Source organism: Hypomesus transpacificus, unplaced genomic scaffold (assembly GCF_021917145.1).
Source record: "Hypomesus transpacificus isolate Combined female unplaced genomic scaffold, fHypTra1 scaffold_84, whole genome shotgun sequence".
NCBI lineage: Eukaryota > Metazoa > Chordata > Actinopteri > Osmeriformes > Osmeridae > Hypomesus > Hypomesus transpacificus.
The window spans coordinates 244,862-272,642 of record NW_025814038.1 but is presented as its reverse complement, the minus strand read 5'-3'; the positions used below and the strand labels follow the sequence as shown (position 1 = coordinate 272,642).

The 27,781-nt window shown below is 45.2% G+C and overlaps 2 protein-coding genes across 7 annotated transcripts in view; one reads left to right on the top strand and one right to left on the bottom strand.

Annotated features, from left to right (window-relative positions):
• Positions 1-314, top strand: part of nt5c2l1 (5'-nucleotidase, cytosolic II, like 1) — a 9,965-nt gene extending 9,651 nt beyond the window's left edge. For all 4 annotated transcript variants that reach the window (XM_047017881.1, XM_047017879.1, XM_047017880.1 and 1 more), the window contains one exon: positions 1-314. This exon is cut by the window's left edge and continues 665 nt beyond it. The gene's annotated coding sequence lies outside the window, so the exon portion shown is untranslated.
• A 12,311-nt stretch (positions 315-12,625) lies between these two features.
• Positions 12,626-26,584, bottom strand: sppl3 (signal peptide peptidase 3). Of its 3 annotated transcripts, none has more exons than XM_047017948.1 (11): positions 26,074-26,584; positions 20,306-20,383; positions 19,937-20,046; positions 19,586-19,705; positions 19,281-19,359; positions 18,311-18,423; positions 17,762-17,868; positions 16,924-17,087; positions 16,051-16,235; positions 15,685-15,794; positions 12,626-15,276 (listed from the first exon to the last, which is right to left on the bottom strand). In XM_047017948.1, exons 1-11 carry the CDS (start codon positions 26,097-26,099, stop codon positions 15,205-15,207), a joined length of 1,164 nt encoding a protein of 387 aa, XP_046873904.1. In that variant the 5' UTR covers positions 26,100-26,584; the 3' UTR covers positions 12,626-15,204. The 3 variants fall into 3 exon arrangements, with proteins under 3 accessions (XP_046873904.1, XP_046873905.1, XP_046873906.1); XM_047017949.1 differs by having other exon boundaries at positions 19,955-20,046; XM_047017950.1 differs by having other exon boundaries at positions 19,586-19,660; positions 19,955-20,046.
• Between the last annotated feature and the right edge of the window lie 1,197 nt (positions 26,585-27,781).

Sequence of the window (27,781 nt, the reverse complement as noted above, 5' to 3'; positions counted from 1 at the left end):
TCGTTAAGAAGCTGTTAACGCTAAGAGCTTCTTAAGAACGTTCGAACGCTCTTAGAACGTTCTTAAGAAGCTCTTAGCGTTAAGAGCTTCTCAACGAATCTGGGAAACCCGGCCAAGAACATTTACAGCTAAATACGCCAGAATTAATGTTGTTCATAATGATAATGGATAAGGAATAATCATTCATCAGTCATTGAATGTATGGCACATTAGCCCACACACAACATCGTTGTCATTTTTGGAAGAGTTTGTTTATAGATAATATGTTGTTTGTTGTTTATATCCAATTTGATAAAAAAAAAAACTAAACACGACTTGGGCCTAGGCAACCTTTTACCAATTTTCGTAACACATTTACATGGTTCAAAAGTCGGTTGTATTTACACCCTGCGTCCACTGGGTGACATGAAATCCTAATTTTGTGAAATCAAGCCAACTCGCCACACAGAATTGGCCGTAAATGAAAGATGTTATTTGCAGCCTAACACCCGACACTTGTTAGTATGACTGATACACCCATCACTACAGTAGAATAACTTTCACATATCGAAAGAGACACAAAATGGGAAATGTAATGTTTAGAAAAATCTATGGCGCCTATGCGATTTTCGTATAGGCGAGACATTACTTGGATTTATTTTCGTTAACGAGTAGCGAATAATTGAAAACAAATGAGCCACTGTAACAAATTGTGAATTAACTGGTTTTCGTTGTCTGCATAAAAGTCTTGAGGTGAAGCCTAAAACAGCAGGAACATTGAAAATGAATGCAAATTGATGGCTGGCTGTTTCCCCAATTGTAATTCAATTTAGTCTTTTATTTCCTGGAATGAAATTATTTGTTTTCGTTAGAAGAATGGCAGGTACTATTGTGCAATGAAAGCGGTGGCCCCAAAGATTGTTCACGTTCGAGTTGCCTACATGTGTGTTCACTTTGCTCGTGTTCCTCATTATGTTAAACACTGCTGGCTCAATTCAGGTAACCTAAATACAAAAACCCAGGCTTCAGTCAAAGAGGTGAACTCAGCCTATTAATCAACTTAGCAAAAAAATGGATCAATTATTTCGTAAGGCCAACAGTTTAACATCGGTTTATTTAATTCCTGTATTGTTTATTACAACTATACGAATGTTTTCATTAAAGTCGATTTATGTAACAAACATTAACACAAGAGATGTAACCTTCATAGCGTTTTAATGTTTATTGATAGCTTTTTCCATTAATGTAATCACAATACTCCATAAAATTGTTCACAAACAGTAAAGTGCTAAACAATAATTAATAAATATAAAAGACGCGTAAAAAGATGCGTTTTTTCGTAGAGTGAAATGTTTTATTAGGTTATAATACAGGAGTGGATTGTTTTTCCACATAGACTAGAGAGATCTGGATCTAATTAGCTCATTTACTTTGCTCTGTAGCTAACAGTGTGCAGTGGTGCTTCCCTGATCCACCTAAACACAACTGCAGCTCTGACCTGTTGGATCCAACACAGGACACACAGTTCTCTATCCACTAAGATAGGACCTCCACAGTCCCCCATTCCAAACATTCCAGGATTTCCCAGAAAGCATTGCAAGCAAGCCTCAACAAGTCACATTCTTTAACTCGGGGAGAATTTCGCACAGTCAAGTGGCTGAGGTACTGTAGGCCAAGCTTTCCTTCAGTCTGCAGTCACACAAATAAACCAACAAATAGCCCACCCCTTCAACTAAAATATGCTTTTCTTAACCCTATAATCGCAAAAGCTCAGTATAAATTGGCAGTATAAACAGGTATAAAAAGGTGATGAAAGAATAGCAAAGACAACCACAAAGACATGTTTCTGCGCTTATGTCCCTCAATGCAGCAATTGCAGCATTGAGGTGCTTCTAACAGTCATGGTTGGTTATAGGTTAACAATGGATAATACACGATGACCCACCATAAAACCGGCACATTTATCTGTCTTTTGGAGTGGCCAAATCCCAGTCTTGTAGAAATGAATGCGTAGCGATATGGTGGGAAGGTACACGTAGCAGTAGATCTTGTTTGATGAAACCAACGTCAAATGTGCCCCAGCAGGCAACAGATGAGAATCACCACACACGCGCACGCACACACACACACACACACACACACACACACAGGAACACTCTCTGAGACCCCATCCCAGCCCCCCTCCCCCCCCCCCCCCCCCCCCCCTCCCCCCCCCCCCTCCCCTCCCCTCCCCTCCCCTCCCCTCCCCTCCCTCACAGCATTCCTCCCATGAGTCCCCTCCCCCATCAACCTGCCACCAGAGAGATGCTCTGAAACACACATCCCCTCTCTCTCCCTTCTGGTGTGTTCTCTGAAACACACATCCCCTCTCTCTCCCTTCTGGTGTGTTCTCTGCTGGGGGGGGGGGGGGGGGAGGATCACACGCGTGGGCACTGTGCAACAGACTTTGACGTCTGCAACGCACTCCAACACTGAAAAAGGAAAAGCAATTCCAAACGGTGTGTCCATCAAGTAGACATGTGTGAAAGACAGAAGTTATCAGAAACAATACAGCGATGTCATTCTTAACTCTGGTTCTGGAGGATTTTTAACTTGTGTGTTTCTCATTGTTTTTTTTTTATAGAACAAATGGAAATGTCTGTTTTTACAATTCTAGAATCACAGAAGGGATTTCTTTTTTTTTTACATTTGCCACCTCATTTGCCAACACATTCCAATGCAATTACTGTGTGGTTGTGTTATCTAAAATGTATGATCTCAAAAACTTTTCCAAGAACAGTTTCCATATGGAAATGCTATGACTGACTACGGATTGACTAAATTTCACAGGTGGCAATTACACCAAACACGCTTGATTAATGAAAGACCAAGAGTATATAAGATTGGGAGGTTTACACCTACTCTGGTATCTGCCACCCTCCACTTGTCACCAGCTCTAAGCGTTTTCTACTGAGGCCTGATGCTATGACAATACTATTGCACTGCTAGAATAGGTGGTACAGTAGTGCAACACTGTCAAAGCAGCTGACCTCAGCATAATGTCAGCACGTGGACACACATTCTTCATTGCCAACAGATCCGAACGATGAAAATCCGACTACGACACGTTTACAGAATCGTAGCCATTTGTAGCTTGTAGATATTCAATATAAGGCGGTGAGGCATAAATAACAGGATCTCAGCGGCAATTCAGTTACAAATAGGCCTCGTTTATATCCGAATAAATTATAACAGCTGCAGGATGCTTGCTTCAATGACTCCTGAGTGAAAGGGCTCATTATATGTTCCTAATTGCAAGAACTCAAACAATTCCATAAATGTCATAATACACAAAGATTCTAAATATAACCCCTTGCACTGCGGAGTCTTTAAATTAACACTGTGTGTCCCACATATACTACCTAATGAGACCCACCACAGGAAGAGGGAGGGTTTACCAGCTCGTTATTAAAGAGTGGGGTATCTAGGGTTGTTGAAACGTCACAGACACAGGGCCCTTATATCTGTGGCCTGTCAGGCCTCAGAGGGGTGAGAAGTTAAGGCAATGGTGAGGGAGGTGTGGCTCTATGTTTCATCAGCCAATGCCCTTTTAATATTGCACTGCTAATCTTAATGCCCAGTAGTACAACAGAAAAAGGGCAGTGGATAAGAATATTAACACCCACTGGTCCTCTGCCTTTACTCCACTATGGTACTGTTCTACCAACTCAGAAGCCCTTTTCCCAATCAGAAAGTGTTGCTAAACTGTTACGATCACTCAAAAAACGACTTGTTTAAGCTGTTACCCTCACTTCCGAAACACCATCCATAGTTCAGGAAGTGAAGGCCGTTTAAAGAAGCTAAAACATGTTTTGATGGAATCGTGAGCCTGTAGATTACTTGCCCACTCTTAATAGGCATACAGTGACACAATCAGATCCATTATTTCACAGACGGTAACTAAGGGACAAATTCAACCTGAAAAGGTTACAATTCTGAAAATAATATTAAAGGTTTTAATCGTGGTCCACTCACAAATACACTAAAGAATGACTCATATTTCAATATCTGCGGGGTGCTTAGCCCGAGTAGACCTACTTTTACCATTAGTCTACACGTAGTCTACTCTAATTCAAAGGAAAGGAGAAAAATTAGGTATACGTTTTCAACTGACAGATAACGAATGGGCCCGACCTACTAGAAAAAGTACATGTTTCACAAACTTATCAAACTAATTTGTGCACTTTCAAATACCAGGAATCCTACAAGAACAACCTGTTTGTAATTATCTTTTGACCTCTGCTACAACAAAAAGCCTACCAAAAAAAATCCGTGGCCTGTAATATCGAATAAAACATTAGTTTCAGTAGATCACGTTCTCTGAAAAGAACAACTTTGAAAACAAGTTTGTTTGTCTTAAAGGCAATATAGGAAATTGAATTAAAACATTAAGTTTGACCTAATCCAGTTTTGTTATTACATGTAAATAAAGACGCATTAAAAAGCACAAATTGGTAAATTTAGTTTACATCGTAAATCCAGCCTAGCATGTGATATACCAACAAGTATGACAACTAGACGAATTCAGAGATTTCATATGACAAAGAACACAAACTTACTACAAACCAATCCTCTATGTTTCACTCGAACCAATGTAGCCTATTACTGAAATAATTATTAACGATAGGATACTAAAGTGAATTCGCCAGCCAAACATCAACTCTTTCTCAGCCCTTTACACAAACGACTTGTTAGATCGCACGAAGTCGACGTCTCAATAATCTTGAGTATTCCTAGTAGATAGCCTACGTTTAGATATGTGCTACAACGTAAAAAAAATAAGCATGCATGTTCCTGGTCCGCCGTGCTGGGAGATCACTGGTCAAATCTAGAGGTAGAGCTTCCATGGACAATCTTTACGCAGGGTCCCGATGCGCCTGTAGTAGCGACGCTCCTTGACATTTTCTTCCCTTAATTCTTCTGTATAACCCTTAGATCACATTTCCCACCCTTCTTAACTTCTCGGCTTCGCTCTGAGTACCCGCTATTGCCGCCAAATGTGACTCCCAAACGCAAAGGACCCCCCAAATTCATGAATGGTAGCTGGCCAAGGGAGGGACAATCCGTTACAGGCAAAAAATGTAAAGAAGCAAAAGTTGATCAAAAAATGTTGAAACTGGGCCCCGCAACGTGCTTCACATATTGCTACGCTAGAATCGCAACACGCCCGTCACATCCAAAACGCAAAACAGAAAATTATTTTCAGTAGCGCTTGGAGATAAAATTACAAATCGTCCATGCACACACGCACGGCCTGCCCGAGCCAGACTCCATCTTTGACTACTTGACATTCAGAGCCTGCCGGAGCAAATTCCTCGTTTGCATGCCTTCTGCTGATTGGCCTCTTCTTGCGCTAGTCTTTGCCATATGGTAAGCCATTGGTTTAGTTTCGGGGTGTTCAACATTCTCAACGGTTCCAGGATTGGTCACATACAACGAAGCGCCACAGTATACAACGAAAGCATGATTAACTATATTTCATTCACAATTTTCTTATCAACCTCTCCTACACCGTTATAGGTGTTCGTGCGTAAAATGTTCCACGCGCCTGAACACGGATTAACAATGGATTATAAGGTTTACCATGACATAGGCTATCGTGATTCAGATAACCGTCTCGTTTAAAAATTTCTTTCTTTTGAGTTGAAAATACGGCAGATTATAACTAGCTAACAATAGATATCCAAAGAGACAAATAACAAAATGAAAAGTGTTTTTAAAAACAGTTTAGTTTCTTAAAGAATTTCATAGAAATCAAATCAGAGTAACTAAAGTCAAATGACTCGATTGATGCTTTGTGAATTAGACACCACGACTTGGGCCATTTTTTGGGCATCTTTAGGCCTATATATGCCTAAATCAAGTTATAATTGTAATAATTGTACTTTTTTTTTTAGGGCAAAATTAATCCCCTTGTCAGATTTTCTAGTTTGACAGTGTAGGATGACTTAACTAAAGGAAAGTAGCCTGGCTTTTGAGAGTTTTTTGAGGGGGTAAACTGACAATTTGGATTGGACCGGTGGGTGGGTTCAACGATAGGCGCCTGCACGCTTGCAAAACTTTGATTGACGTCTGGGGGAGAGTAGCGGTCTGTGAAATCTGGCATTCCTGACCAGGGGAGCTGAAATAATGGTATTGTCCAGTAGGAGAGAGCCCAGTCTCCCTCTCCTCACACAGGCTGGCCTCAGCCTATACCTCACACCCAGGCGAGCCTAACCCACCCTGGAAAGAGCTGGTTGTGCTGCCAATTGACGATTTAAAAAAAATGTAAAGCAGGGAGGATGGGGGTCTCTCTCTCTCTCTCTCTCTCTCTCTCTCTCTCTCTCTCGCTGTCTACTGGACTCAGATCAGATGATCCTGTATCTTTCATGACTGAATGTTTAAATATATACAAGGGCAAACTAGGGTTTTTATATATTAGTTATAATCAGTTGCAAACATGATGCTCTCAGTGGTCATGTACATGTCTTTTTAATCAATATTTGAACATGATGTCTAAAAAAACATAATCCCTTAAAGTGTAGGTTTATTACAGTTTATTATATCCCAGCATCCCAACATCATAATAGCAACATGGTTTCATACTCTAATTGGATTTCAAAAAAGCTGAAACTATAGTGCTAAAATCCTGATCAGACTTGAGCATCTGTTTTGGTTTTCGATGCATTAGACCCAAACAAATCTTCATGGGGTGAAGGAGAATCAATCTGAAACTGGGCGTGGAAATACAGCAGTTACATTAGGGGTTCAAGTTGCAGGAGGACAGCAAAGTAAAGGTGGAAGTTATTAATAAAAACCCTCATCTACTTTTGTGGAATAGACTGTTTGACACAAACATATTCATTGTGACAGTAACATCAACAGAGACCACTGACAGTCAAATCACACAGATCAGCCTAAGAGAACTTCAGTATTAATGTTTTATAGAATTCCCAAACCTCTTATGAGGGTTCATGACACATAAATCTCTGTTATCAAATTTGATTTTAATTAAGTTAAAAATTGGTTCAAAAACATCAGTTTATTTCTTAGCTTCTGTGTTTAACTTCAGGTTTGTTCCCTAAAGTCCTTACCTCTCCTCACCTCCCTAAAGTCCCTCTCCTCTTTCACATGAAACCAAGGAATCATGTTTTCCTGTAGGCTATTTGATGTGTATACTATCTTACTTTTTAAGTGTTAGAATTAGTCCTAAAATGTGATTCTACAATCAGTTTAATTCATTGTAATCAAGCAGGTTGAAAATGAAGTTTGATTCCCTGAACCATGCAACTTCTGATAAAAAAGACAATGCATACACTTACAAATAGTTAAAATCAACTTAACTTTGTCAATCATCTTTTGTTTATTTCCTTACTTTGATCATTTAGATTATTATCTTCTTAACCAATGCAAGTGTTTCTCATCTACATGTGAGGTATGACATTAAAGCAAGTTTCAAATGAAGAAATAATATCAAAGGTAAAGACAGAACTGAGTTGTGTAATTATGTAATATTAATGTTATTCTTTTATTATGATGAAGGATGTTCATAATGTAAAGACTAGTCTTGTATAATTATACATATGATTCATAATCTTGAATTTGTCGAACGTAAAGATTTCCAGCGCAAATTCAGTGCTGGAATTCTGCCCTTAAAGTAATTACTATGACTATTTTAAGCACATTTTGCTAGTCATTGTAGGATAGTACATTTTCAGTTCATGCAGTTTTGAAACTTCTCAAAAGCATTTTACTTTTATTAAATTTTTCTGACGTTTAAGCACTTAAAAGGCACTTAAACTGGAAAAATCTGTCAAACTATTTTTGTTTGTGTAATCCTTAGAGTATTACAACAAATTATGTATTAATCTTGTAACTGTAAGTCACAGAAATGTAAAATCATATACAAAATAAGAGATAAAATGCAAATAAAACTATAAATGTACACTTATAATAACGAAATACGACATTTGAGAGGTGCAGTATGTTAATTCACAACTAATAATCTTTGAAATAACCCAATTACATTAATTACTCAATTTTATGGATAAAAGTTTCAAACTATCTCCATTCATAAAATATTCTTCATTCTCCTTAATCACATATGTTCAATACAAATCTTCAAACTTCATCATAAAGATTTTTAAAGTGCAATTCTTAAAGATGGGGGGTGGGAAGAATAATTGTTAACATATGGTTAGAGTTTCATTATGCAGTTTTTCAAGGTTTCTTTGAAAGGACTGTTTCAAAAGTAGTTTTTCTTCAAGTGCCTTTCATTGGGTTGGGTTACCTTAGGGTTCATTTAATTGGATGTAACTTTACAGAACTAAAAAAAATTTAAGACAAACTACACAGAACACTACAATCAGAAAAAACTAAATCCCCACTTTCCACCTAACTAATTTAATCAATTAACTTAAAAAAAAAACACACAGATAAACAAAACTAAAAAACCTGACACAATATTTTTTCCATTCTTCCTAAACATCTTCTTAGTTAAAAGTGTCATGAAAAGCCAGTGAGGTTTGCGCTGGTTTGTGCTGCTTCTAAACTGTCGTTTGTGAGGGGTGTCGTGGGGGCCTTCTTAACATGTGAGTAATTGTTCCCTCTTTTTTCCAAACTCCCTTCCTCTGAAAACGTACCTCCCTTCTTCCTCTGCCCTTTCACCCCTCCAAAGCCCCCAACCCACATCTCAGTGGCTCCCCAGTCGGGGTCTCGTCAGGAAAAGGACAAACAACTGTGATGGATAGTCATTGATCATTTCCCACCGAAACAACATGGATTTGTTATTTTGTGGTAAGTGTTGGTTAGAGGGGGAGAGTAGTGGAGGTGGTTGGGTGATCTGTCCCCAGCTATCTTCCTGACCAGGAGACCCCAACCCACCTCGAGCTTCCCTGAGCTTCAATTCTCCACGTCTCTTCCAAGGAGGGCTCCCTTTTCTCTCCCCCACCCCTCCCCCCTCCCTCCCTCCCTCCTTCCACCCCCACACCACCCTCCCAGCCTGCTGCAGAAACAGAGTCTATGGACTGCCTGCATGACATTCCCACTGTGTGGGTGGCAGTGCCTTTTACAACATCTCCAACAGCACAGCTTTCTAAAGCTTAAAATGTGACAGAGGAACATCCCTTCAGTCCTGAGAGAGACACATTTCTTTCCTTCGGGCGCTTGGGTATGTTTCAGTGGTGGTGAAGACTCACGTTCTGCTGGTTAACTAAGGAAGTTTTAAGTAGTGCCGTGTGAGTGTTGAAAACACAATTGCCGGGTCTCCCAGATTCGTTAAGAAGCTCTTAACGCTCAGAGCTTCTTAGGAGCGTTCTAAGAATGCTGTAGAACACTCTTAGAACGCTCCTACGAAGCTCTTAGCATTAAGAGCTTCTTAACGAATCTGGGAAAACCTGCCAATGTGTATATGTATGACTGTTTTAGATTCTTAAACCCTATTGTGTATGTTGACTTCAAAATACTTTTTACACTCTCAGAAAAGATCAAAATCAGTGATATATATTGAGTCTATTTCTATTTCTCATTACAATCGGCGTCAATTATTGCAGATTGATTTGAGGTAAAATAGATATTAGGTATCTCTTCATCTCCTTGCTACACATCTAACCATAAAAGGCACTTTTCGATCCATGCAAAATGTCACTGAGCATTTTGAATCGTGATTTACTCCCTGTTGGTGAGAATATTACACAAAAGCAGTCCTTACTGTTTACAGAGACACCACTGTCTCGCTCTTCGGAGTACACCGACGGTCGCTTCCATTGGGTGGATATTTGGAACAGGGTCCAACGGATGAACACTCAACCCCATTAACTGAACTTCAGAGGAATTCCTCACTTTACATGCAGAATGCACTTCAGGTCAGAGGGCAAAGGGCCAGAGGGGGCCTTGGGCAAGCAAGCCTTATTTAAACAAGCCTGGAATGCCTAACTGGAGGAGAGGGGGGGAGGGAGGGAGGGAGGGAGGGAGGGAGGGAGGGAGGGAGGGGGGGAGGGAGGGAGGGAGGGAGGGAGGGAGGGAGGGAGGGGGGGAGGGAGGGAGGGAGGGAGGGAGGGAGGGGGGGAGGGAGGGAGGGAGGGAGGGAGGGGGGGAGGGAGGGAGGGAGGGGGGGAGGGAGGGAGGGAGGGAGGGAGGGGGGGAGGGGGGGAGGGAGGGAGGGAGGGAGGGAGGGAGGGAGGGAGGGAGGGAGGGAGGGAGGGAGGGAGGGGGGGAGGGAGGGAGGGCTCCCTGACATTAGCATGGCTGTGTGCCTGGGCCACAACTATATAACCTCTTTGGCTACAACCACGCAGTCAAATTGTCCCTGACCTAAACAAGTTAACACTCTGCATCACATGGATAAACACACTTATCCGATCAAACAAAGATAAGGGTGTGAAATCCTTGACATACCCTATAGGCGTTCATGGTGTGTAATCAAAATGACGTGTTTGTCGTTTCTGGAGACACCGTTTAGTTCTGAGATTTCAACAACAACCCCCAAAAAAAATACAAAATGCACTTCCCGCAAGCCCTTATCAAATTTAATCTTTTGTCTTTTTTTAAATACAATAATAATTGACTTGCCTTGCCACCTGCGAGCTGTTAGGCTACTCTCACAAGCAAACTGAGAGAGATCTAAGGAAAATCCATGCATTCCGGCGTCGTCATCCAGAAAATGTGCCACAATCCCCATGGTCCTGGTGGAATCTCCAGGTCACCTCAGAGGAGCAGAGAGACCTGAGGGATGGAAACTAGACATCCCCCAACATTCCCTCTGCTTCTCCCTGCCTCTCTCTTTCTTCCTCTCTTTCTGCCCTGACCTGACTGACCCTGCCCTACCCCCAGGGACCTGGAAGCCCCTTCCCCGCACACCCTGGATGGTCTGTTATCCTGCTAGATAACCTAGGCTACATGCTCTCAGCAACTGACAGGCTAGCAACAGTAAAGTCATATTTTTTATTTTACAAAACGTACACAGTCTTTACATTGGCTAAAGGTGTTACATACAGGTTTTCTTCAGAGAAGTTTGAGATCATTGGTTTTTAGACAGCTGGTGTGTTTGTTACAACATAATATTTTTGTATGACTTAACACAGAAAGCAATGCTTTATAGATCTTTTTTTAAATTAAGAACTCAAATATGTAAAATCTTGTTTCATTGCCAGACCTGAGAACGACTTAATAATAGTGTTTTGACAATTTCTTTTTGTTTTTTTTTGTGTGGACGTGTGGGTTACATAACCAATCCATATCCGTTCTGTATAGGCCCATGCAACAACGACAAGTCTAGTTTATAAACACGTTTACAAACGACAATAACGCAATCTTAACTTCCTCAAAAGGAACTCGTTTTAGTGTTGCAATGCCACTCTGCACGGATAGCCTTTCATACTGTGGTCTTTGTAAATACCTGACTCAGCAAATTTGGGGCGACAACGAGGCAGCCATTTTCCCACCGAAGCTAGAAAAGGCTCCTCCATGGCAACGGATTCCATCCCTACTTTTCTGTGGAGGCGAGTTTCTGATTGAGAAGTCAGATCTAGACGTGGCAAACACGGACGCAAAACATCCTCTTTACACGCTGTGAAGAATGAACTACCTGTGCCATTCTGTTCTACAGATTTACGTGGTGTTTCATAACAGTAGCCTACATGGCTGACTTGTTACGTCTCTTAGGACAGTTAGGGTAGCCTAGCTTTCAGAAAGTGAACATTTACTGTTGTTTTAAAGACATTTTCTCTGTGATCCTGCAGTTTGAGTTGTAGTCTAGGTATTAGCGGTTGGCTGGGTTTGTGCTGTGAACATTCCTGTTCACATAGACTTGATGTTTCTTTTAGAAAGCCTATTTGCGCCGTCCACTGCAACGAGCAATCGTCCTGAGCAGTTTCCTGACATATCAATAGATGATCTACTATAGACAGGCCTATTGGAATCTACAGGGGTCACACTGTGGGGCAGAGGAACTTGATTTTAAAAAGACCCTCGCCTTATTGCACACATCACAGTTGAACCAGCAATTCCATGGCCTCATCAACACCTGAACAGGTTGAAGACATCCCTGTCACAGGTCCCAAATCTTACCTCACCATAAATATCTGACTCCCGTAACGGATAAAATTATATCATAAACAAGCTGCGGGCCTGACCATTTAAAATATTCTGCATTCGCAACACCTGCTGTGCAGCACAGACGAGATCTGAAGAACGGTCGACGGTGTTCACCTGACTTAGACTGTGTCGCCACCCAGTGGTCATTCTTAATTATGCAGGCAGCATCACCACAGTAAAATGGGAGATATCACATCAACCTAATTTTCTCAACTGGAACGTAGTCGCATCAGGTCTGTACAGCGAACTGTAGCCTAAAACAGTACGCGCCAGAGTAAAAAACATACAAACAAGAATCACTATCAAATCAATTAAGAGGAGCCAAAGTTCCTTATAACGAAAACAATTCAGTGTAATACCGTTCTAACAAACACTACCTACCAAACATGGGAGAAATACTAATAATCTACACCCGTTGACCGGTACTAGATTATTCTTTGCAGGCACAGCAGGGACAATGTGCTACGTTGCCCCATGTACAGTCCTGTATCTTGTGGAACTGTGAGGCAGGGAGAAAAGACAGACTCCGGATGGGTACAGTTAGAGTCATGTTTATTTACAGTAGAATCCTGACTGACGGGGTCTAGGAAGGGGAACAGGGTTAAAAGGGGAGCAACATTGTTTGCGACTCAGCTCTTCAGGATCCACAGTTCACTACACATTTCTTAATTTATTTACTCGACTTTTTATACAGAATCCATTCAGCTGTAACGTCAACCACCGGCAGAGATAGGTCTCTCTGCTTAATGGGACAAGAGGTGGAAAGAAAAGTATAAAATGGGGAGGGGAAACCTAATTCTACGGCACTAAGAAAGAAAAAAAAAAAATATACAAACGGGATCCAAAGAAAGATATCGTTCAAAAAATTCGTTCGTCAAACGTTTTTTTTTTTTTTGTGTGTTTTTTTAATATATTTTTTTTTCTTCAATTGTTCTTACCATGATAGTCAATAACTTTTTTCCCTGCCAAGTCCATAGTGGCAGAGGGTCAGGTATTCGGGGTGTGTGTGTGTGAGCGAAGGAGGGAGAGGGTTGTGAGGTCCATGAAGTTTTTGTCCGTCAATCTCACGGCAACGGAGTCCAGGTGACGCAACGCCTAGGGCGCACGCCCCCCTGCGCACCACCAGGGTTGTGGGTCAGGGATGGTCTGAGGTGTGGGGCCCAGACCCTGCCCACCCTGGCCTATACCCTTCAGGCTTCTTGTCTCTGTGTGGCCTCGCTCACAGGCCTGGTGGCTTGATTAAGGGGCGGCAGGGTTTCTAAGCTGCAGATGCTCTGGTGATGCAGTCATGGGAATGACACACACAGTAAACTTGACATGCAAAGGCCCAAAAGGATGTACTTATATATATATAAAAAAAAAAAAGAATTACAAAAAATTAACAAAATAAAATTGAGGGCAAATGCAAAAAAAAACAAAAAAAAAACAAAGAAAACACTTTTGCAAATTTTATTTTCCATACGTCTCTCTCTAGCTCCATCCCACGTGTAGAACACTAACACACTAATTCCAGTATCGTTTGAGCTATGATTTAATTGACGAGCACCACAAAATTCTGTGGGAGGAATGTGGTGATCCAGAAGGATAGTAACAACTATCGGAACTTCACTGGAACACGACTGGTGGTGGGCTAGTTCATTTACCACGGACCCACTGATTACAATCCATTATTTAAGTCCTGTAAAAGGATATAGATCTTCTCAACTAGATCCAAACAGGCTTTATAAAAAAGGTAACTTGACCAGGCATCCACACATTCACTTACACAAACTAATGCAATCACACACACATACACACACACACACACACCCCTCCCCCATTTAAGTAAAGACATGGCACTTGCCATGGTCTTGTGGGTTTTCCCAAAGTTCATTCTGTCACTCGTGGGTAGAATATATCGTAATAATGTTCCCTGGGCGACAGACCAATCAGAATAGGACTACAAGTCTAAGACCAGTACAAAAAAAAACTGCATGTCCCATCAACCCTCAGCATCATTTCAATCCACAACTTCTAATAGTCAAGGTTTTCTTCGGGTTTTAAAATTGTAATTGGAAATAACTTGACCATTTATTTTGCTCGCTCGCTCAGTCACTCAGTCACTCACAAACTCTCAACTGTCTCTCAACTGTCTCACACACACAAAACGAATGATGCATGTGTACACATATATACAAGGAGATGTGTGCCCCCTTCAAACTCCTGGGGCACATTCACAACTTATAATGCATCCTTTCTGTATATGTCAAGAATAAAATCTTCTTTCTAAATAAAATACATGTATCTGTGAAGGGGCAGCAATGTATGGGGGCACGAGATTGAGGGGTTCCGGGGTGTGTTGGGGGGGGGGGGTTACCAAGGTAACGATGGAGGAGGAGAGATGGGGGAGTGGTTCCCCCTGTCAGCTGACCGCCACTTCCTGTGCGCTGATGTCACAGTTCTGCCAGGAGAGGTAAAGTGGGCGGAGGCTCCCCCGCGCGCGCTTCGTTTTGTGACCCACTCGAGAAGAAGAAACAAGAACCATACTGATGACGACGCTAAAAACAAGGAACCAGTAGAGAGACGACTCACAACCATAAGTCAGTGATGGAGGAGGTCAAAGGCTGGAGCCTTGGAGTCCGGAGGAGGGGCGAAAACAGATCAAGAGAAAGAAGAGCAGATAGACAGAGGGAGGAGGGGCGGGGGCAGAAGAGAGAGAGGAAAGAGAGGGAGAGGCCTTGAAAAAAATGGAATGGGCCCATAAGAAGAAAAAGAGGAGGCTGGGAGTGATGATAGAGTGAAAGAGAGAGAGGGTAAAAAGGGAGAGATTTCCAGGGGTGAGGATGAACCCGGGTTGTAGATATGAAATAAGTGGAGGGACTTAAGGGAGGAAAAGAAAGTGTAACAAGATGTTAGCGAGAGAAAGAGAGAGAGATCAGGGAAACAGCCGGGAGCCGTGTTCGGTAATGAGGCCCACAGACTTGGGGCCTCTCTGCCGGCTGCATCGAGGATGGTTGGATGACGTATGAACATGGATGAGGAGAACTTGGCCTCTCTTCAGCGTCCCTCTCTCTCCTCCGTCCAGGGGTGGGGCTCCCTGGTCCTCCCAGCGCTGGCTGCGTATCCCAGGGTGCATCATACCTCCAGGAAGCGGGAACTGGTGGCCTTGGTGTGGAAAGGCTCTGACCACATACGCCGCAGGTCGCCCTGTACAGACCACACACACACACGTTCGTATTGCTATTCTTGTGGGGATTTGGTCCCATTTAAATTCCTAATCCGTGGGCCGGCGGGTGGGCTGGCTGCGGTGCTAACAGTAATCTAGCGGGTGGGCTAGCTGCGGTGCTAACAGTAAGCTAGCGGGTGCGTTGGCTGCGGGGCTAACAGTAAGCTAGCGGGTGGGCTAGCTGCGGGGCTAACAGTAAGCTAGCAGGTGGGCTAGCTGCGGGGCTAACAGTAAACTAGCGGGTGGGCTAGCTGCGGGGCTAACAGTAAGCTAGCGGATGGGCTAGCTGCGGGGCTAACAGTAAGCTAGCGGGTGGGTTGGCTGCGGTGCTAACAGTAGGCTAGCGGGTGTGCTGACTGCGGTGCTAACAGTAGGCTAGCGGCGGGTACCTTCAGATAGGCCATGGTGAGCAGTGGCAGCAGGGTGAAGGGCACCAGGTAGAGCAGGGCAGGCTGGGCCGCACGGTGGATCCTGGACGCTACTGTAGCCGTCAGCAGACCTGTACACGGAGGGAGAGACACGAGACTAGTCACACACACACACACACACACTCTCGCTATACCAGACTGTGCTACCACAGAAGAACAGGCCTGCTCACCAGTGATAAGAAACAGAACTGCTTCAACTTGGAAGAATCATTTACTAACCCAGCATCGCCCTCTAGGGGCCAAAGTTAGGCCAGCGTCCCAGAGTCCCAGAGATTGGTTTCCCTTCCCTATCAAACCTCCACTCCTCCCCTCCAGAGCGGTGCTTACCCACAAAGTATCCGATGAGGGTGCAGTGGAAGTAGGAGACTCTCTGCATGCGTCCAGGCCCGGGGCCTGTCGCCTCCCCGCTGGCCTGCTTCTTGTAGTTGTCGTACCGCAGCACGAAGCACAGCAGCAGGCCGGGCATGACGATGTCTCCGATCCCCAGCATGGAGAAGTGGCTGCCCGTGGAACTGCACAGAGAGAGAGGGATGACATTACATTACATTTAGTCATTTAGCAGACGCTCTTATCCAGAGCGACTTACAGTAAGTACAGGAACATTGCCCCTGAGGCAAGTAGGGTGAAGTGCCTTGCCCAAGGATACAACGTCATTTGGCACGACCGGGAATTTAACCAACAACCTTATGATTAATAGCCCGACTCCCTAACCGCTCAGCCATCTGCCGGATGAAAGTGAGGGATGAGATCCAGCACAGGAAAGCGGATGTGGGGAGAGAGGGATGAGAACCATCGAAGAAAAGAGGATATGGGTAGTAGGGACAGAGGGATGAGAGAGGGATGAGATCGAGCAGAGAAAATGAGGATATGGGGGGGATGGGGAGAGGGGGGTGAGAACCAGCCGAGAAAGAACATGGGAGGGGTGAAAGGGGAGAAAGTAGCTGGCGAGACAGGAAGGACCTGGAGCTAAGGCAGCGTGGGGCGGATCACAGCAGGGGGCAGGGAACACAGGACAGGGGGTGGGGGGGGGGGGCAGGGAACACAGGACAGAGGGTGGGGGTGGGGGGGGGGCAGCACGAGAAGGAAAGAGGAAGAACAAGCTCAGATTTCCCCCGCTCGTGTGAACAAGCGGAACAAGATTTTCATGGATAAGAGGTTAAATATAGTACAGGGCCCTTCCCCACACCCTGGGCAGCGTACCTGGGGAAGACCAGCTTGCCGGGCAGGGAGAGGCGGGGCACGTCACGGCCCATGCCAGGGCCCAGGTGCAACTTCCTGGAGAGGACGTCCAAGGGGTTGTCTGCTGGCTGGGTCGCCACCTTCACCATCACGTTACTGTTGAAGATGTAGGCTGAGAAAAACACCTGCAGGGCAGAAACACACAGCAGGAGGTTAGCCTAGCCTAGCCACTAGCATCCTGCTAACATCCAAAAACGTTTTCCAAACCCAAAGTTCAGTGTTAAGTTGACAAAACATTTTTGTTTTGTTTTTAAGAATTAACTGTCAGCTAGACTAGTCTAGTCGGAAAATCCAAACAGCTATCTACTAGCCTCTTGCGAACCAAAGGGAACTAACAAGCTAACTTTCCCACAGCCTTCAGCAAACAAAACTAAACAAACTAAACAAATCTTCATTTCGTACCAAGATTTTACCTCACTTCCTGACACTGCGGGTACATTTTGTTGATTTTCTATTCTAGGCAGTCGTGACTTTATATGGATCTTTTTCATTAGTACTGCATGAACACACATGCCCAACGAAGGCCTGACGTGCTACCCTTTTCCTGCGAAACGCAATTATAAGTACATCAAAGTTATGCCGTCCAACCGCCACAGAAAGGACACATCTTATCTGTGTCAGGCAGTAATCGCTGTTCTGGAACTCTGTCCACCTCAATTAACCTGAGGGGCCCGAACAGTGGCGAGCGAACACGCACACAGAGTTTGCCGTGCCCCAGGATGCGGTGATGTGCGTGTGTGTGTGTGTGTGCGTGTCAGCTCAGAGGCGTCTGGGCGGGGAGGGAGGGTGTGCGTCTTACCCAGAAGACGTCGTAGATGAGCAGGCCAGACAGCAGCAGGCAGGACACCTTGAGGCTGGGCAGGCGCACGAAGGCGATCATGGCCACGCAGAGCCCCATGGCGAGAGCTGTGAGGGGACATGGGACAGAGGTTAGGACGAAAGGGGACATGGGACAGAGGTTAGGATGAGAGGGGACAGAGGTTAGGACGGGAGGGGACAGGCGTGCACACAGGTCACCTGTCAGATGGGGGGGGGGGGGGGGGGGTCGCTGATGCGTTCACACGCACGGAGACACACATTCGGACACACACACACACACAGTGATGTATGTATGAAAAGACATACATACAGGACAGATACACAAATGGAGACACGAGCAGGCATACACACACACACACACCACAGATACAGGCACACGAGCACACACACAGACTGACTTACAAACAGACAACAGACACACACACACAGACACAAGCAAGCACACACACACCACAGATACAGTCGGGCACACACACCCCCATGACAGACACACGGAGACACAAGCAGGAGGGCGCGCGCACACACACACCGTCCATGAGCAGCCAGTGTCCGGTGAGCACCCAGATGAGGACCAGCAGGACGGACAGGGAGAAGGAGAGCAACTCGGCCAGGGTGAAGCGGCCACAGCAACCGAAGGAGATCCTGGAGGAGCAGAGAGAACCAGGGCTTTACATGTAGTCATTTAGCAGACGCTCTTATCCAGAGCGACTTACAGTAAGTACAGGTACAATCACCCCCCCCGAGGCAAGTAGGGTGAAGTGCCTTGTCCAAGGACACAACGTCATTTTGCACAACCGGGAATGGAACCGACAACCTTCTGATTAACACCCTGTTTCCCTAACCACTCAGCCATCTGACTCCCTTCATGACTACATCTCATGCAACATTCCCACCCTCACGGACCGGTCAATACCGCTTTCCCAAACAGGGCCCTGCATGCAGGGCGGACCGGACCTGGCTCGATACCAGGGTGCGCTCGTCTGCCGCCAACAATGGCGATCAACCGAGGCGTCGATGACTAATGCTCGCGTGTTTGTGTATGACAACGGCACGTCGGCCATGCGCTACGCCGGCAAACGTTCTCGCGACTCGCGGTGTGCCGCCAGGGCTCGAGGGAAAAGCGAGCCGCTGATTCCCTTGTGTGCCGGAACGTTCTGTGAAAGGTCATTTGCATTTGTGCCGCCGAATCGTTATCGGGATTCCGCTATGTTTGGTGCAAAAGCTCCGACGGATAGGCTTTCACACATTGATTAACACGGCATTATGCAGATGCGACATGGGCATGAGAAGGAGAAGGTGTAGAGAGGGGTGTACAATGTGAGGTGGAAAGAGAGAGGGGTAGAAAGAAAAAGACGGACTGAAAGAGATAAAGATTGAGAGAATGAAACAGAGAGCAAGAAAGAGAGAGAGCAAAGAGAGGAACAGGGGGAAGATTGATAAAGAAAGAGCGAGAGAGACAGAGAGAAAAAAGAGTACGGGATCCCAGGAAGAGGACTTACTTGTTCTGTGGGGAACACGGTCTGGTGAGGTACTGGCACATCGGTAACAGGAGGAACGCAAACGCAATCGTGGCGAGAACTGTGAGGGAACAGCGGGCAGGGAGAGAAGAAGCAGAGAGATGAGAAACCACAACAATCACACTGTGGTCTTCCCACAGTCCTGTTTACTGTACATCACAACAACAGATAACACACACACCAAATTACAGAACGGCTTCACAAACCAACGATGATTCCATTAATGCACGCGAGTGAGTCAGACCGTGTGTGTGTGTGTGTGTGTGTGTGTGTGAGCAAGGGATTACCTGCAGTGCAGATGGTGAAGACCACCTGGACAGAGTCGAAGAAGAAGAACATGACGAGTAGAGAGACGGAGGCTCCTATGGGCAAGAACAGAGCCTGTGTGGAGTCGATGGTCTGAATACCTGCAGAGGGGACACGCACAAGTGACAGGGCTCAAACTACACATGCACGTGTTGAAATGCCAAACACCCACACACTCCCAGTAACGCAACCAACCGAGGAAGAACACGTACACAGAATGATAACGCTGTAAAATAAAAATAAAAAAAACGATTGGAAAATAAGATTGAAGAAAGAAAAACATAAGACAAAGGAAAGGACAACACACATTCTCTGTATGTCTCATGTCTCACCAAAGATGTGAGACTCACTGTTGTTCGTGTTGCCGTTATTGAACGCCCCTGGTGCCGTCGGGTTCCCATCTTTATCCTTCTCCTGGTTCTCACAGTCCATATTTAAGGACCTGCTCAGGGAGAGAGGGGGAAAGAGAGAGGAGGAGAGGGCGGACAGAGAGGTAGAGGGAGAGACAGGGAGGACAGTGATAAAAAGAGAGGAGAGAGAGAGAGAGAGAGAGAGAAACGGAGCGAGAGACAAAGGAGGGACACATTGGTGAGACACAGGCCTTTGCCGTTTTTCTAGACGCGTTCTGTGCGTGGTGGCACATGCGAGGCCGCAGGGTGGAAGGCTGGCGTGAGACAGGTGGGACTGCAGCGGTCACTCACCTGAAGCTGCCGTACACGATGAGGAGGATGGAGATGAGGAAGGTGGACACCTGGCTGGAGTCCACGAGGGAGTATGCCCTGAACACAGGAAGTTAGGAGACAGACAGACAGAGAGAGAAGAACCGATTAGGTCTTTAATTTGACTGTGTTGTGTACCAGGAGACAGAGAGAGACAGTGAGAGAAACACAGAGAGAGACAGTGAGAGAAACAGAGAGAGAGAGAGAGAGAGAGACAGTGAGAGAGAGAGAGAGTGAGAGAGAGACAGTGAGAGAAACAGAGAGAGAGAGAGAGAGAGAGACAGTGAGAGAAACAGAGAGAGAGACAGTGAGAGAAACAGAGAGAGACAGTGAGAGAAACAGAGAGAGAGAGAGAGAGAGAGAGAGAGAGAGAGAGAGAGAGAGAGAGAGAGAGAGAGAGAGAGAGAGGGAGGAATGGGTCAACTTGACTCTAATAAAAGTGTTGTGTACCAGCCAACTCCCCTCCCCCCTAACAAACCTTCTACTACAAAGAGGAAGAGGGGGAAGATAAAGACAGACAGAGACAGAGAGAGAAAGAGACAGAGGAGAGAGAGACAGACAGAGGAGAGAGAGAGAGAGACAGAGGAGAGAGAGAGACAGACAGAGACAGACAGACATAGATACCACAACCCCACCACTGATTGAAGTAAGAAACAGCCATCAGAGAGGAACTTTGAATTCTATCTAGAAGCACACCCAGAAAAGTACATGCCATATTAGAAATTGCTGGCATAATGTTCGAGTTGCTGAAAGGTAGCAAGTGTCACAGGAAACCGGAGGGGTCTGTGGGAGTAGTTAACGTCCAACAGGAAGGAAGGCAGCCTGTAGTGTCTGTGCTGGTCTCAGAGCTGTTTTCAAATGGAGTTAAAATGTTAAACCCACTAATCTGCTGCCTTAACCCCGTCTAACTGACTGGCCTGGTCACACTACTGCTGCTCCCCAACAGATGCTCGCCTGGGTCCTAACTAGCCTACACACCATCACACACACACACACACACCATCACACACACACACACACCATCACACACACACACACCTTCACACACACACACACACCATCACACACACACACACACCATCACACACACACACACCATCACACACACACCATCACACACAATCACACACACACACACCATCACACACACACACACCATCACACACACACACACCATCACACACACACACACCATCACACACACACCATCACACACACACCATCACACACACACACACCATCACACACACACCATCACACACACACACACCATCACACACACACACACCATCACACACACACACACCATCACACAAACCCTCACACACACACATACACCATCACACACACACTCTCTCATACATACACCATCACACACACATACACCATCACACAAACCCTCATACACACCATCACACACACACACACACATACACCATCACATAAACCCTCACACACACACATACACCTTCACACACACACACACATACACCATCACACAAAACCCTCACACACACCATCACACACATGATCACAAACACAAATTTGCAAGCACGCACGCACATACCGTCTCTCTCATACAAACACACACCATCTCTGTCAAACACAAGCGATCACACACTCACACACACACCATCTCTCATGCACACGCGATCACACAAACACCATCTCTTTTCACACACACACATTGGCTTTAATAGTATAGTATACTAGTAGCAGTCTTGAATGAAATCTTAGACGTGTTGTTTATGTTGAAGACGTGGGACACAAAGACTTAGACCTAATATAAAACTCTTCAGGAGAGGTTTGTCACACAGCTAAAGACAACAGGGCGGTAGTCTACTCGCACCATACAACAAAAACAAACATATTAAACGAAAACAATCGCAACTTTAAAGTGCATCCTGATTAAACTACAGTGGTGGATGGCAGTCTCACAGTCTGTGTTTGACCTCCTCCCCAGTTCAGTAGGGCAAGGAAAAAACCTCGAAAAGATGCTCGAAAAGAAAGAATATGCTCAAAAGAAAGCCCCTTGAAAGAATTTTAAAGGTATGCTGTTAAAACCCAGTTCTAGAATTTTGCTGCTGTACAGAGCACCACATTGGTAAACAGTTTTTGGACAAAGTTTACGTGATTTGATTACTTTACAGAGCTACACTGACCCTGGGTCATGGTGCAGGTGTAAGGGGAGCAGAGCGCTGACCCTGGGCCATGGTGCAGGAGTAAGGGGAGCAGAGTGCTGACCCTGGGCCATGGTGCAGGTGTAAGGGGCACAGAGTGCTGACCCTGGGTCATGTTGCAGGTGTAAGGGGAGCAGAGTGCTGACCCTGGGTCATGGTGCAGGTGTAAGGGGAGCAGAGTGCTGACCCTGGGTCATGTTGCAGGTGTAAGGGGCACAGAGTGCTGACCCTGGGTCATGTTGCAGGTGTAAGGGGCACAGAGTGCTGACCCTGGGCCATGGTGCAGGTGTAAGGGGCACAGAGTGCTGACCCTGGGTCATGTTGCAGGTGTAAGGGGAGCAGAGTGCTGACCCTGGGTCATGGTGCAGGTGTAAGGGGAGCAGAGTGCTGACCCTGGGTCATGGTGCAGGTGTAAGGGGAGCAGAGTGCCGTGTTGTCAGCAGAGAGGTACATGCATGACCTCTGTTCCAGGCCGTCAGAACGCCCTCCACCCCCCGTCCAGGGGCGTGGGATGTGTTCTGGGCTTAAGAAGACCTAACCCCACCCCTAAAAAAATAAAACTGTCACGCTCATCCGGACGAGCCCCATGGCGCTAGCCTTAGCAACCCCCACTTTCAGCCCCTCTTCAGCTGCCCAGATGATACACTCCACGGTCAGGAGCCACTGAGATGCTGCTTCTGGGGGCATTTACATTTAGTCATATAGCAGACGCTCTTATCCAGAGTGACTTACAGTAAGTACAGGGACATTCCCCCCCGAGGCAAGTAGGGTGAAGTGCCCTGCCCAAGGACACGACGTCATTTAGTACGGCCGAGGTATCGAACCGGCAACCTTCTGATTAATAGCCCGATTCCTTAACCGCTAAGCCATCTGACCCCCCTGCTTATGCTGCTTTTGGGGGGGGGGGGGGGGGGGGGGGGGGGGGGGGGGGGGGGGGAAACAGGACGCCTCGCGCGGCCCGCGTCACCACTGTGAGGAGCACACGTCACCACTGTGAGGAGCACACGTCACCACTGTCAGGCACACGCACACGGGGCCAGGGGCTGCTCTCTCGACGCCAGTTTCTCTTTGGGAGTGAACCGTTGCACGAGTGTGGCCCACCGGAGCGCTGCAGTGACGGCGTCCTGGACCTCCGTGTCAGTCGAAGTGACGGATGCCGTGCCAGGAGATGTAGAGAAAGTGACACAGCAAAGGCCGACAGGTCTTGGAAAGTAAAGCTCATCTGGATCCTACTACCCCCCCTCTCCCCCTTCCGTCCCCCCCTCTCCCTTCCTCACGACGCCGGCACAAACGCAGGTGTCAACATCAGCAAGTAGGACTCCTGTCGCTTTGTTTTATTCAGCCATGCAGGAAAGACTGCGGGAGTTCTTGGAATATGGGCAGGATATCGTGTCATCTGTTGGAGGAAATGGGACACCGGAGCGATGGTACACCTCGTAACTGTGCCCTACAGACATGTCGTAAAAGCTGCCACACAGACTTGCCCCGTTTTATGTCTATAGCTGGTTGGATAACATACTTCTTAAGGTGCGGAGGCGGAGTTAAATTGTACCAGATGAACGTAAATGCAGAGGTCCCCCCATGTCTGTGAGGAAATAAATACTGTAGGGCAGACCCCCCCCCTTAAAGTATTTAGAAAAGCAGTTGGAATGATTTTCAAGGAATGGCGTCTACACAACTTGGAAGTGACTGGCAGGCCTGGCTCTCAAATGCTCCAACAGGCTGGAGTGAAAACCATTCAACTAAGGCACCAGTCAACCCATCTGACAGAAAGGCTGTGTGCTATTCCATATTCAACTGCTAAAACCGGTCACTCAGAATTCTGTCCACATCAGGCTACAGAACATGGGTGCGATAAGTCAATGGAACATTTTAAAACAAAATACAATTCTAGACTGTTGAGTGTTGGATTGCAGCCCAAAGTGCCATGAGACTTCCTTGTCTATTGAGGGACAATGTTCCAATAAACTATTCCAATGCCATCCCTTATCAAGCCAACAATTTGCATGCCTGAACAACAGACCACTACATAGACCACCCCCCCCAAAAAACGGTTTGGTTTTTAAATGTTGCCTCTGTATAAGTCTACCAGTATACTTAAGGACAGAAAAGACTAATATGAACTTGAATATCCTAGGCTCTTGGTCAACTACATGGACGCAAAGCTGATTTCCAAATACAAGCCCAATCAACCCACATCTACAAGGGTACAAGTAGCATTATCCGATTTCCTGAAAATGATGTATTGTAGATCCAGGTTTGATTTAAACAGGTCTCCTGCTGGTCAAACTGAACCACATGTTTGGATGTCGTTCAAGCTTGTTCATAAAAAACATTTAAAAAAACGTTACTCTTACTCCAAAGTAACTTGGCCATGTAATAAGTTGGAGTATCTTTAAAACAGCCACTTTATATCCATAGCTAGAAATATTTTATATTGAAGACCTATACTCCTATACTCTTGCTACCTGCCATTTATCCAGTATATAAAAAATATGAAACTAATGATTGAAAAAAGTTACCGATTAATATCTTGCTGGACGTTTTGTGGCATTAATGGTGTAAAACAAAAAGTACGTAAAAACAAAGCCATACTGTAATGCTGATGAAGTGGAATAACTTGTCTAGATGGTATGGAAGTATGGGTCAATAACGCGATTTTGCCAGCTTGCTTGTGTGTCATAAGCAAAAATAGGCCTTTATATTTGTCAGACAGCAGGCTTTTTATTATTGCCTGAGTGTGCAAGTAGAGAGCTGGTACTGTACTGTAGTTGGCTGTATGGTTAGCAAGCTGCGCAGTAGTTAGAAACTAGTAGCTATCATAACAACTATTTCACTTCCCTAATGCCTTGATCCAATCATTCATCCTCACTAGCCTAACTTAAATGTAGAAATGTCGTCCCCGCGCTGTACGGTTGTTATAAAATGCTGCTAGCAAAAATCCTGATACCGATTGGAGATATTAGCTAGCTGGAGCGAGGACTTTGGAAGCCTAGCTAGCCAATGTCTAGCTATGTGGTCTTTGTTTGTGTGCAATTAGCAAGCTAAGTCTGGTGTTATCCAGCTACTGTAATCAAGTAATCTATTTTGGGAGAGAGAAAAAATTAAGGTAGCTTGCTAGTTAGCTACCCATCTACGGTACAGTAAAAACAAGCGGTAGCTAAAGTCATAATTCTAATACAAATATGCCAGTATACTGACATAATCGGAGTCTAAATCAAACATCTGCTAGCTGCTTATACACCCATGGTTTGAATGTCCGCTTGGCTTGTTAGCCTAATGCTAACAATTTTCTCAATGGCAATATTGGGGAATAGGCTAACTAATGCTAGCTGCTACTACTACTAGTTTGCTAGTAGCAGCTAACCCGTTAGCATGTTCGCAGCAGCTTGAGCACGTAGCGTAGTTAATAACAAGGGTTTGACATCTTAAATGGTTGGTGTTATTCCTTTGGGCTTAAGTTTGCAAAAACATACAAGTATTTAATTAGTCAACAGCAGCACATTTCGTGACATGTATCGATAAAATCACACAGGTTAGCCAGGTCGCTTAATGCCTATGCGCACTCACCAAGCAGAGTAGCCCTGCTCCGCCATGTCGCCGATCACAACAGCCAGTGCGTTCCGCGACAGTAGCACGGATTCGGGATTTCTGTGGCAAAACGGTGGGTGCTGGTGGAGAAAATTTCCGCCGTTGCTTCAAGATTGGTATATTTCAACAGTCACTATGTGATAACAACATGGCGATATATCCCAGTCATCAGCTAGCAAGCACTAGCTGAACAGCTTGCAATCGAAATTACAATGATGGTTTGCTGCTAGGTGGCCAAGCAATGCAAGACAAAGCACCCCCTGAAAAAAAACTATAATTTAGTCAGTTTTACGAGTGTCCTGCCGTCTCACTAGCCTTTGCAGGCCCGGTATCAAACGATGCTACACTCGCTGTAAATCCATATTCAGTGGCATTTTCCTCTATTTGGATATTCTCGAAGTCTGCATCCTCCGCTGTAATGGAAGCCGTTCAGATAGCTTTGTTTTCTATGGCGAGTCACGGGAACGCGCAAAATCGCCCCTGCTAGAGAGTAGATTGTGAGTGCACTGAAGAAGTGCAATGGAAATACTTGCACTTGCTTATCACTAGTTGGCAGTGTTGCTAACGCATAGAGTAGACGGTCGTTCCATGCAATTAACTTTTCAGGAACTAATTCCAAGACGTCAATCCCCGTATGTAGCTAATAAAATAAAAGATGTCAGTACAACATCCACATTATTGTCGAGTTACGTTTTTGGTGTCTATTAATAGAATATATAGAATATAAATGTACTAACGCAAAGACTATGCTTGTTATTTTGTTAAGTATTAGTTTTAAATGAAGTATTCCTCTAATACCTTTTCGACATAAACACCGGTTCAGATGTTCCTTCCGAGGCGGTTTAGAGGGAGTCAAATCAGCCTTCCCCCCTCTCCAAGTAGTTTAGGATTACTAAAATCTGCAAGAAACTGTTCTTAGAGCTTACACACAATCTGTTCAGTCAACACAGCGACAAGAGAATCAGGATCAGAATCAGAAAGGGATTTATTCGCCATGAAAGTTTTCACAGACAAGGAATTTGCTTTGGCAGGAAGGTGCATACAATAAACATATAGGATTTTTTTTATTTGTATATATGGTCTAACTATACTAGGGATAAATAAACTAGCAATAGTAAGTGGAATACAATTAAAATCAAATATACAATAAATTATACAATGAAATAAAATATAAGTTGCCAATTTACAATATAAAATACAATATAAAATACAAATATTACAGGAATTGTGATGTAGAGCAAAATGCAAATTGTTTTAAGACATGAAGTCATTAAAGTCAGATTGAACTCTTGGCCTTGTTGAGGAGGCCAACAGCGGAATGGAAGAAACTGTTTGTGTGGCGTGAGGTTTTGGTCCTGATGGACCGCAGCCTTCTGCCGGAGGGGAGTGACTGAAACAGGGAGTGTCCAGGGTGGGAAGAGTCGGCCACAATCTTCTTCGCTCGCCTCAGGGACCTCGAGGTGTGCAGGTCCTCGAGGGAAGGCAGATTGCAGCCAATCACCTTCTCCGCAGTGCGGATGATCCGCTGCAGCCTGCTCTTGTCCTTGGCAGTGGCAGTAGCGTACCAGATGGTGATGGAGGAGGTGAGGATGGACTCAATGATGGCTGTGTAGAAGTGCACCATCATTGACTTTGGCAGGTTGAATTTCTTCAGCTGCCGCAGGAAGTACATCCTCTGTTGTGCTTT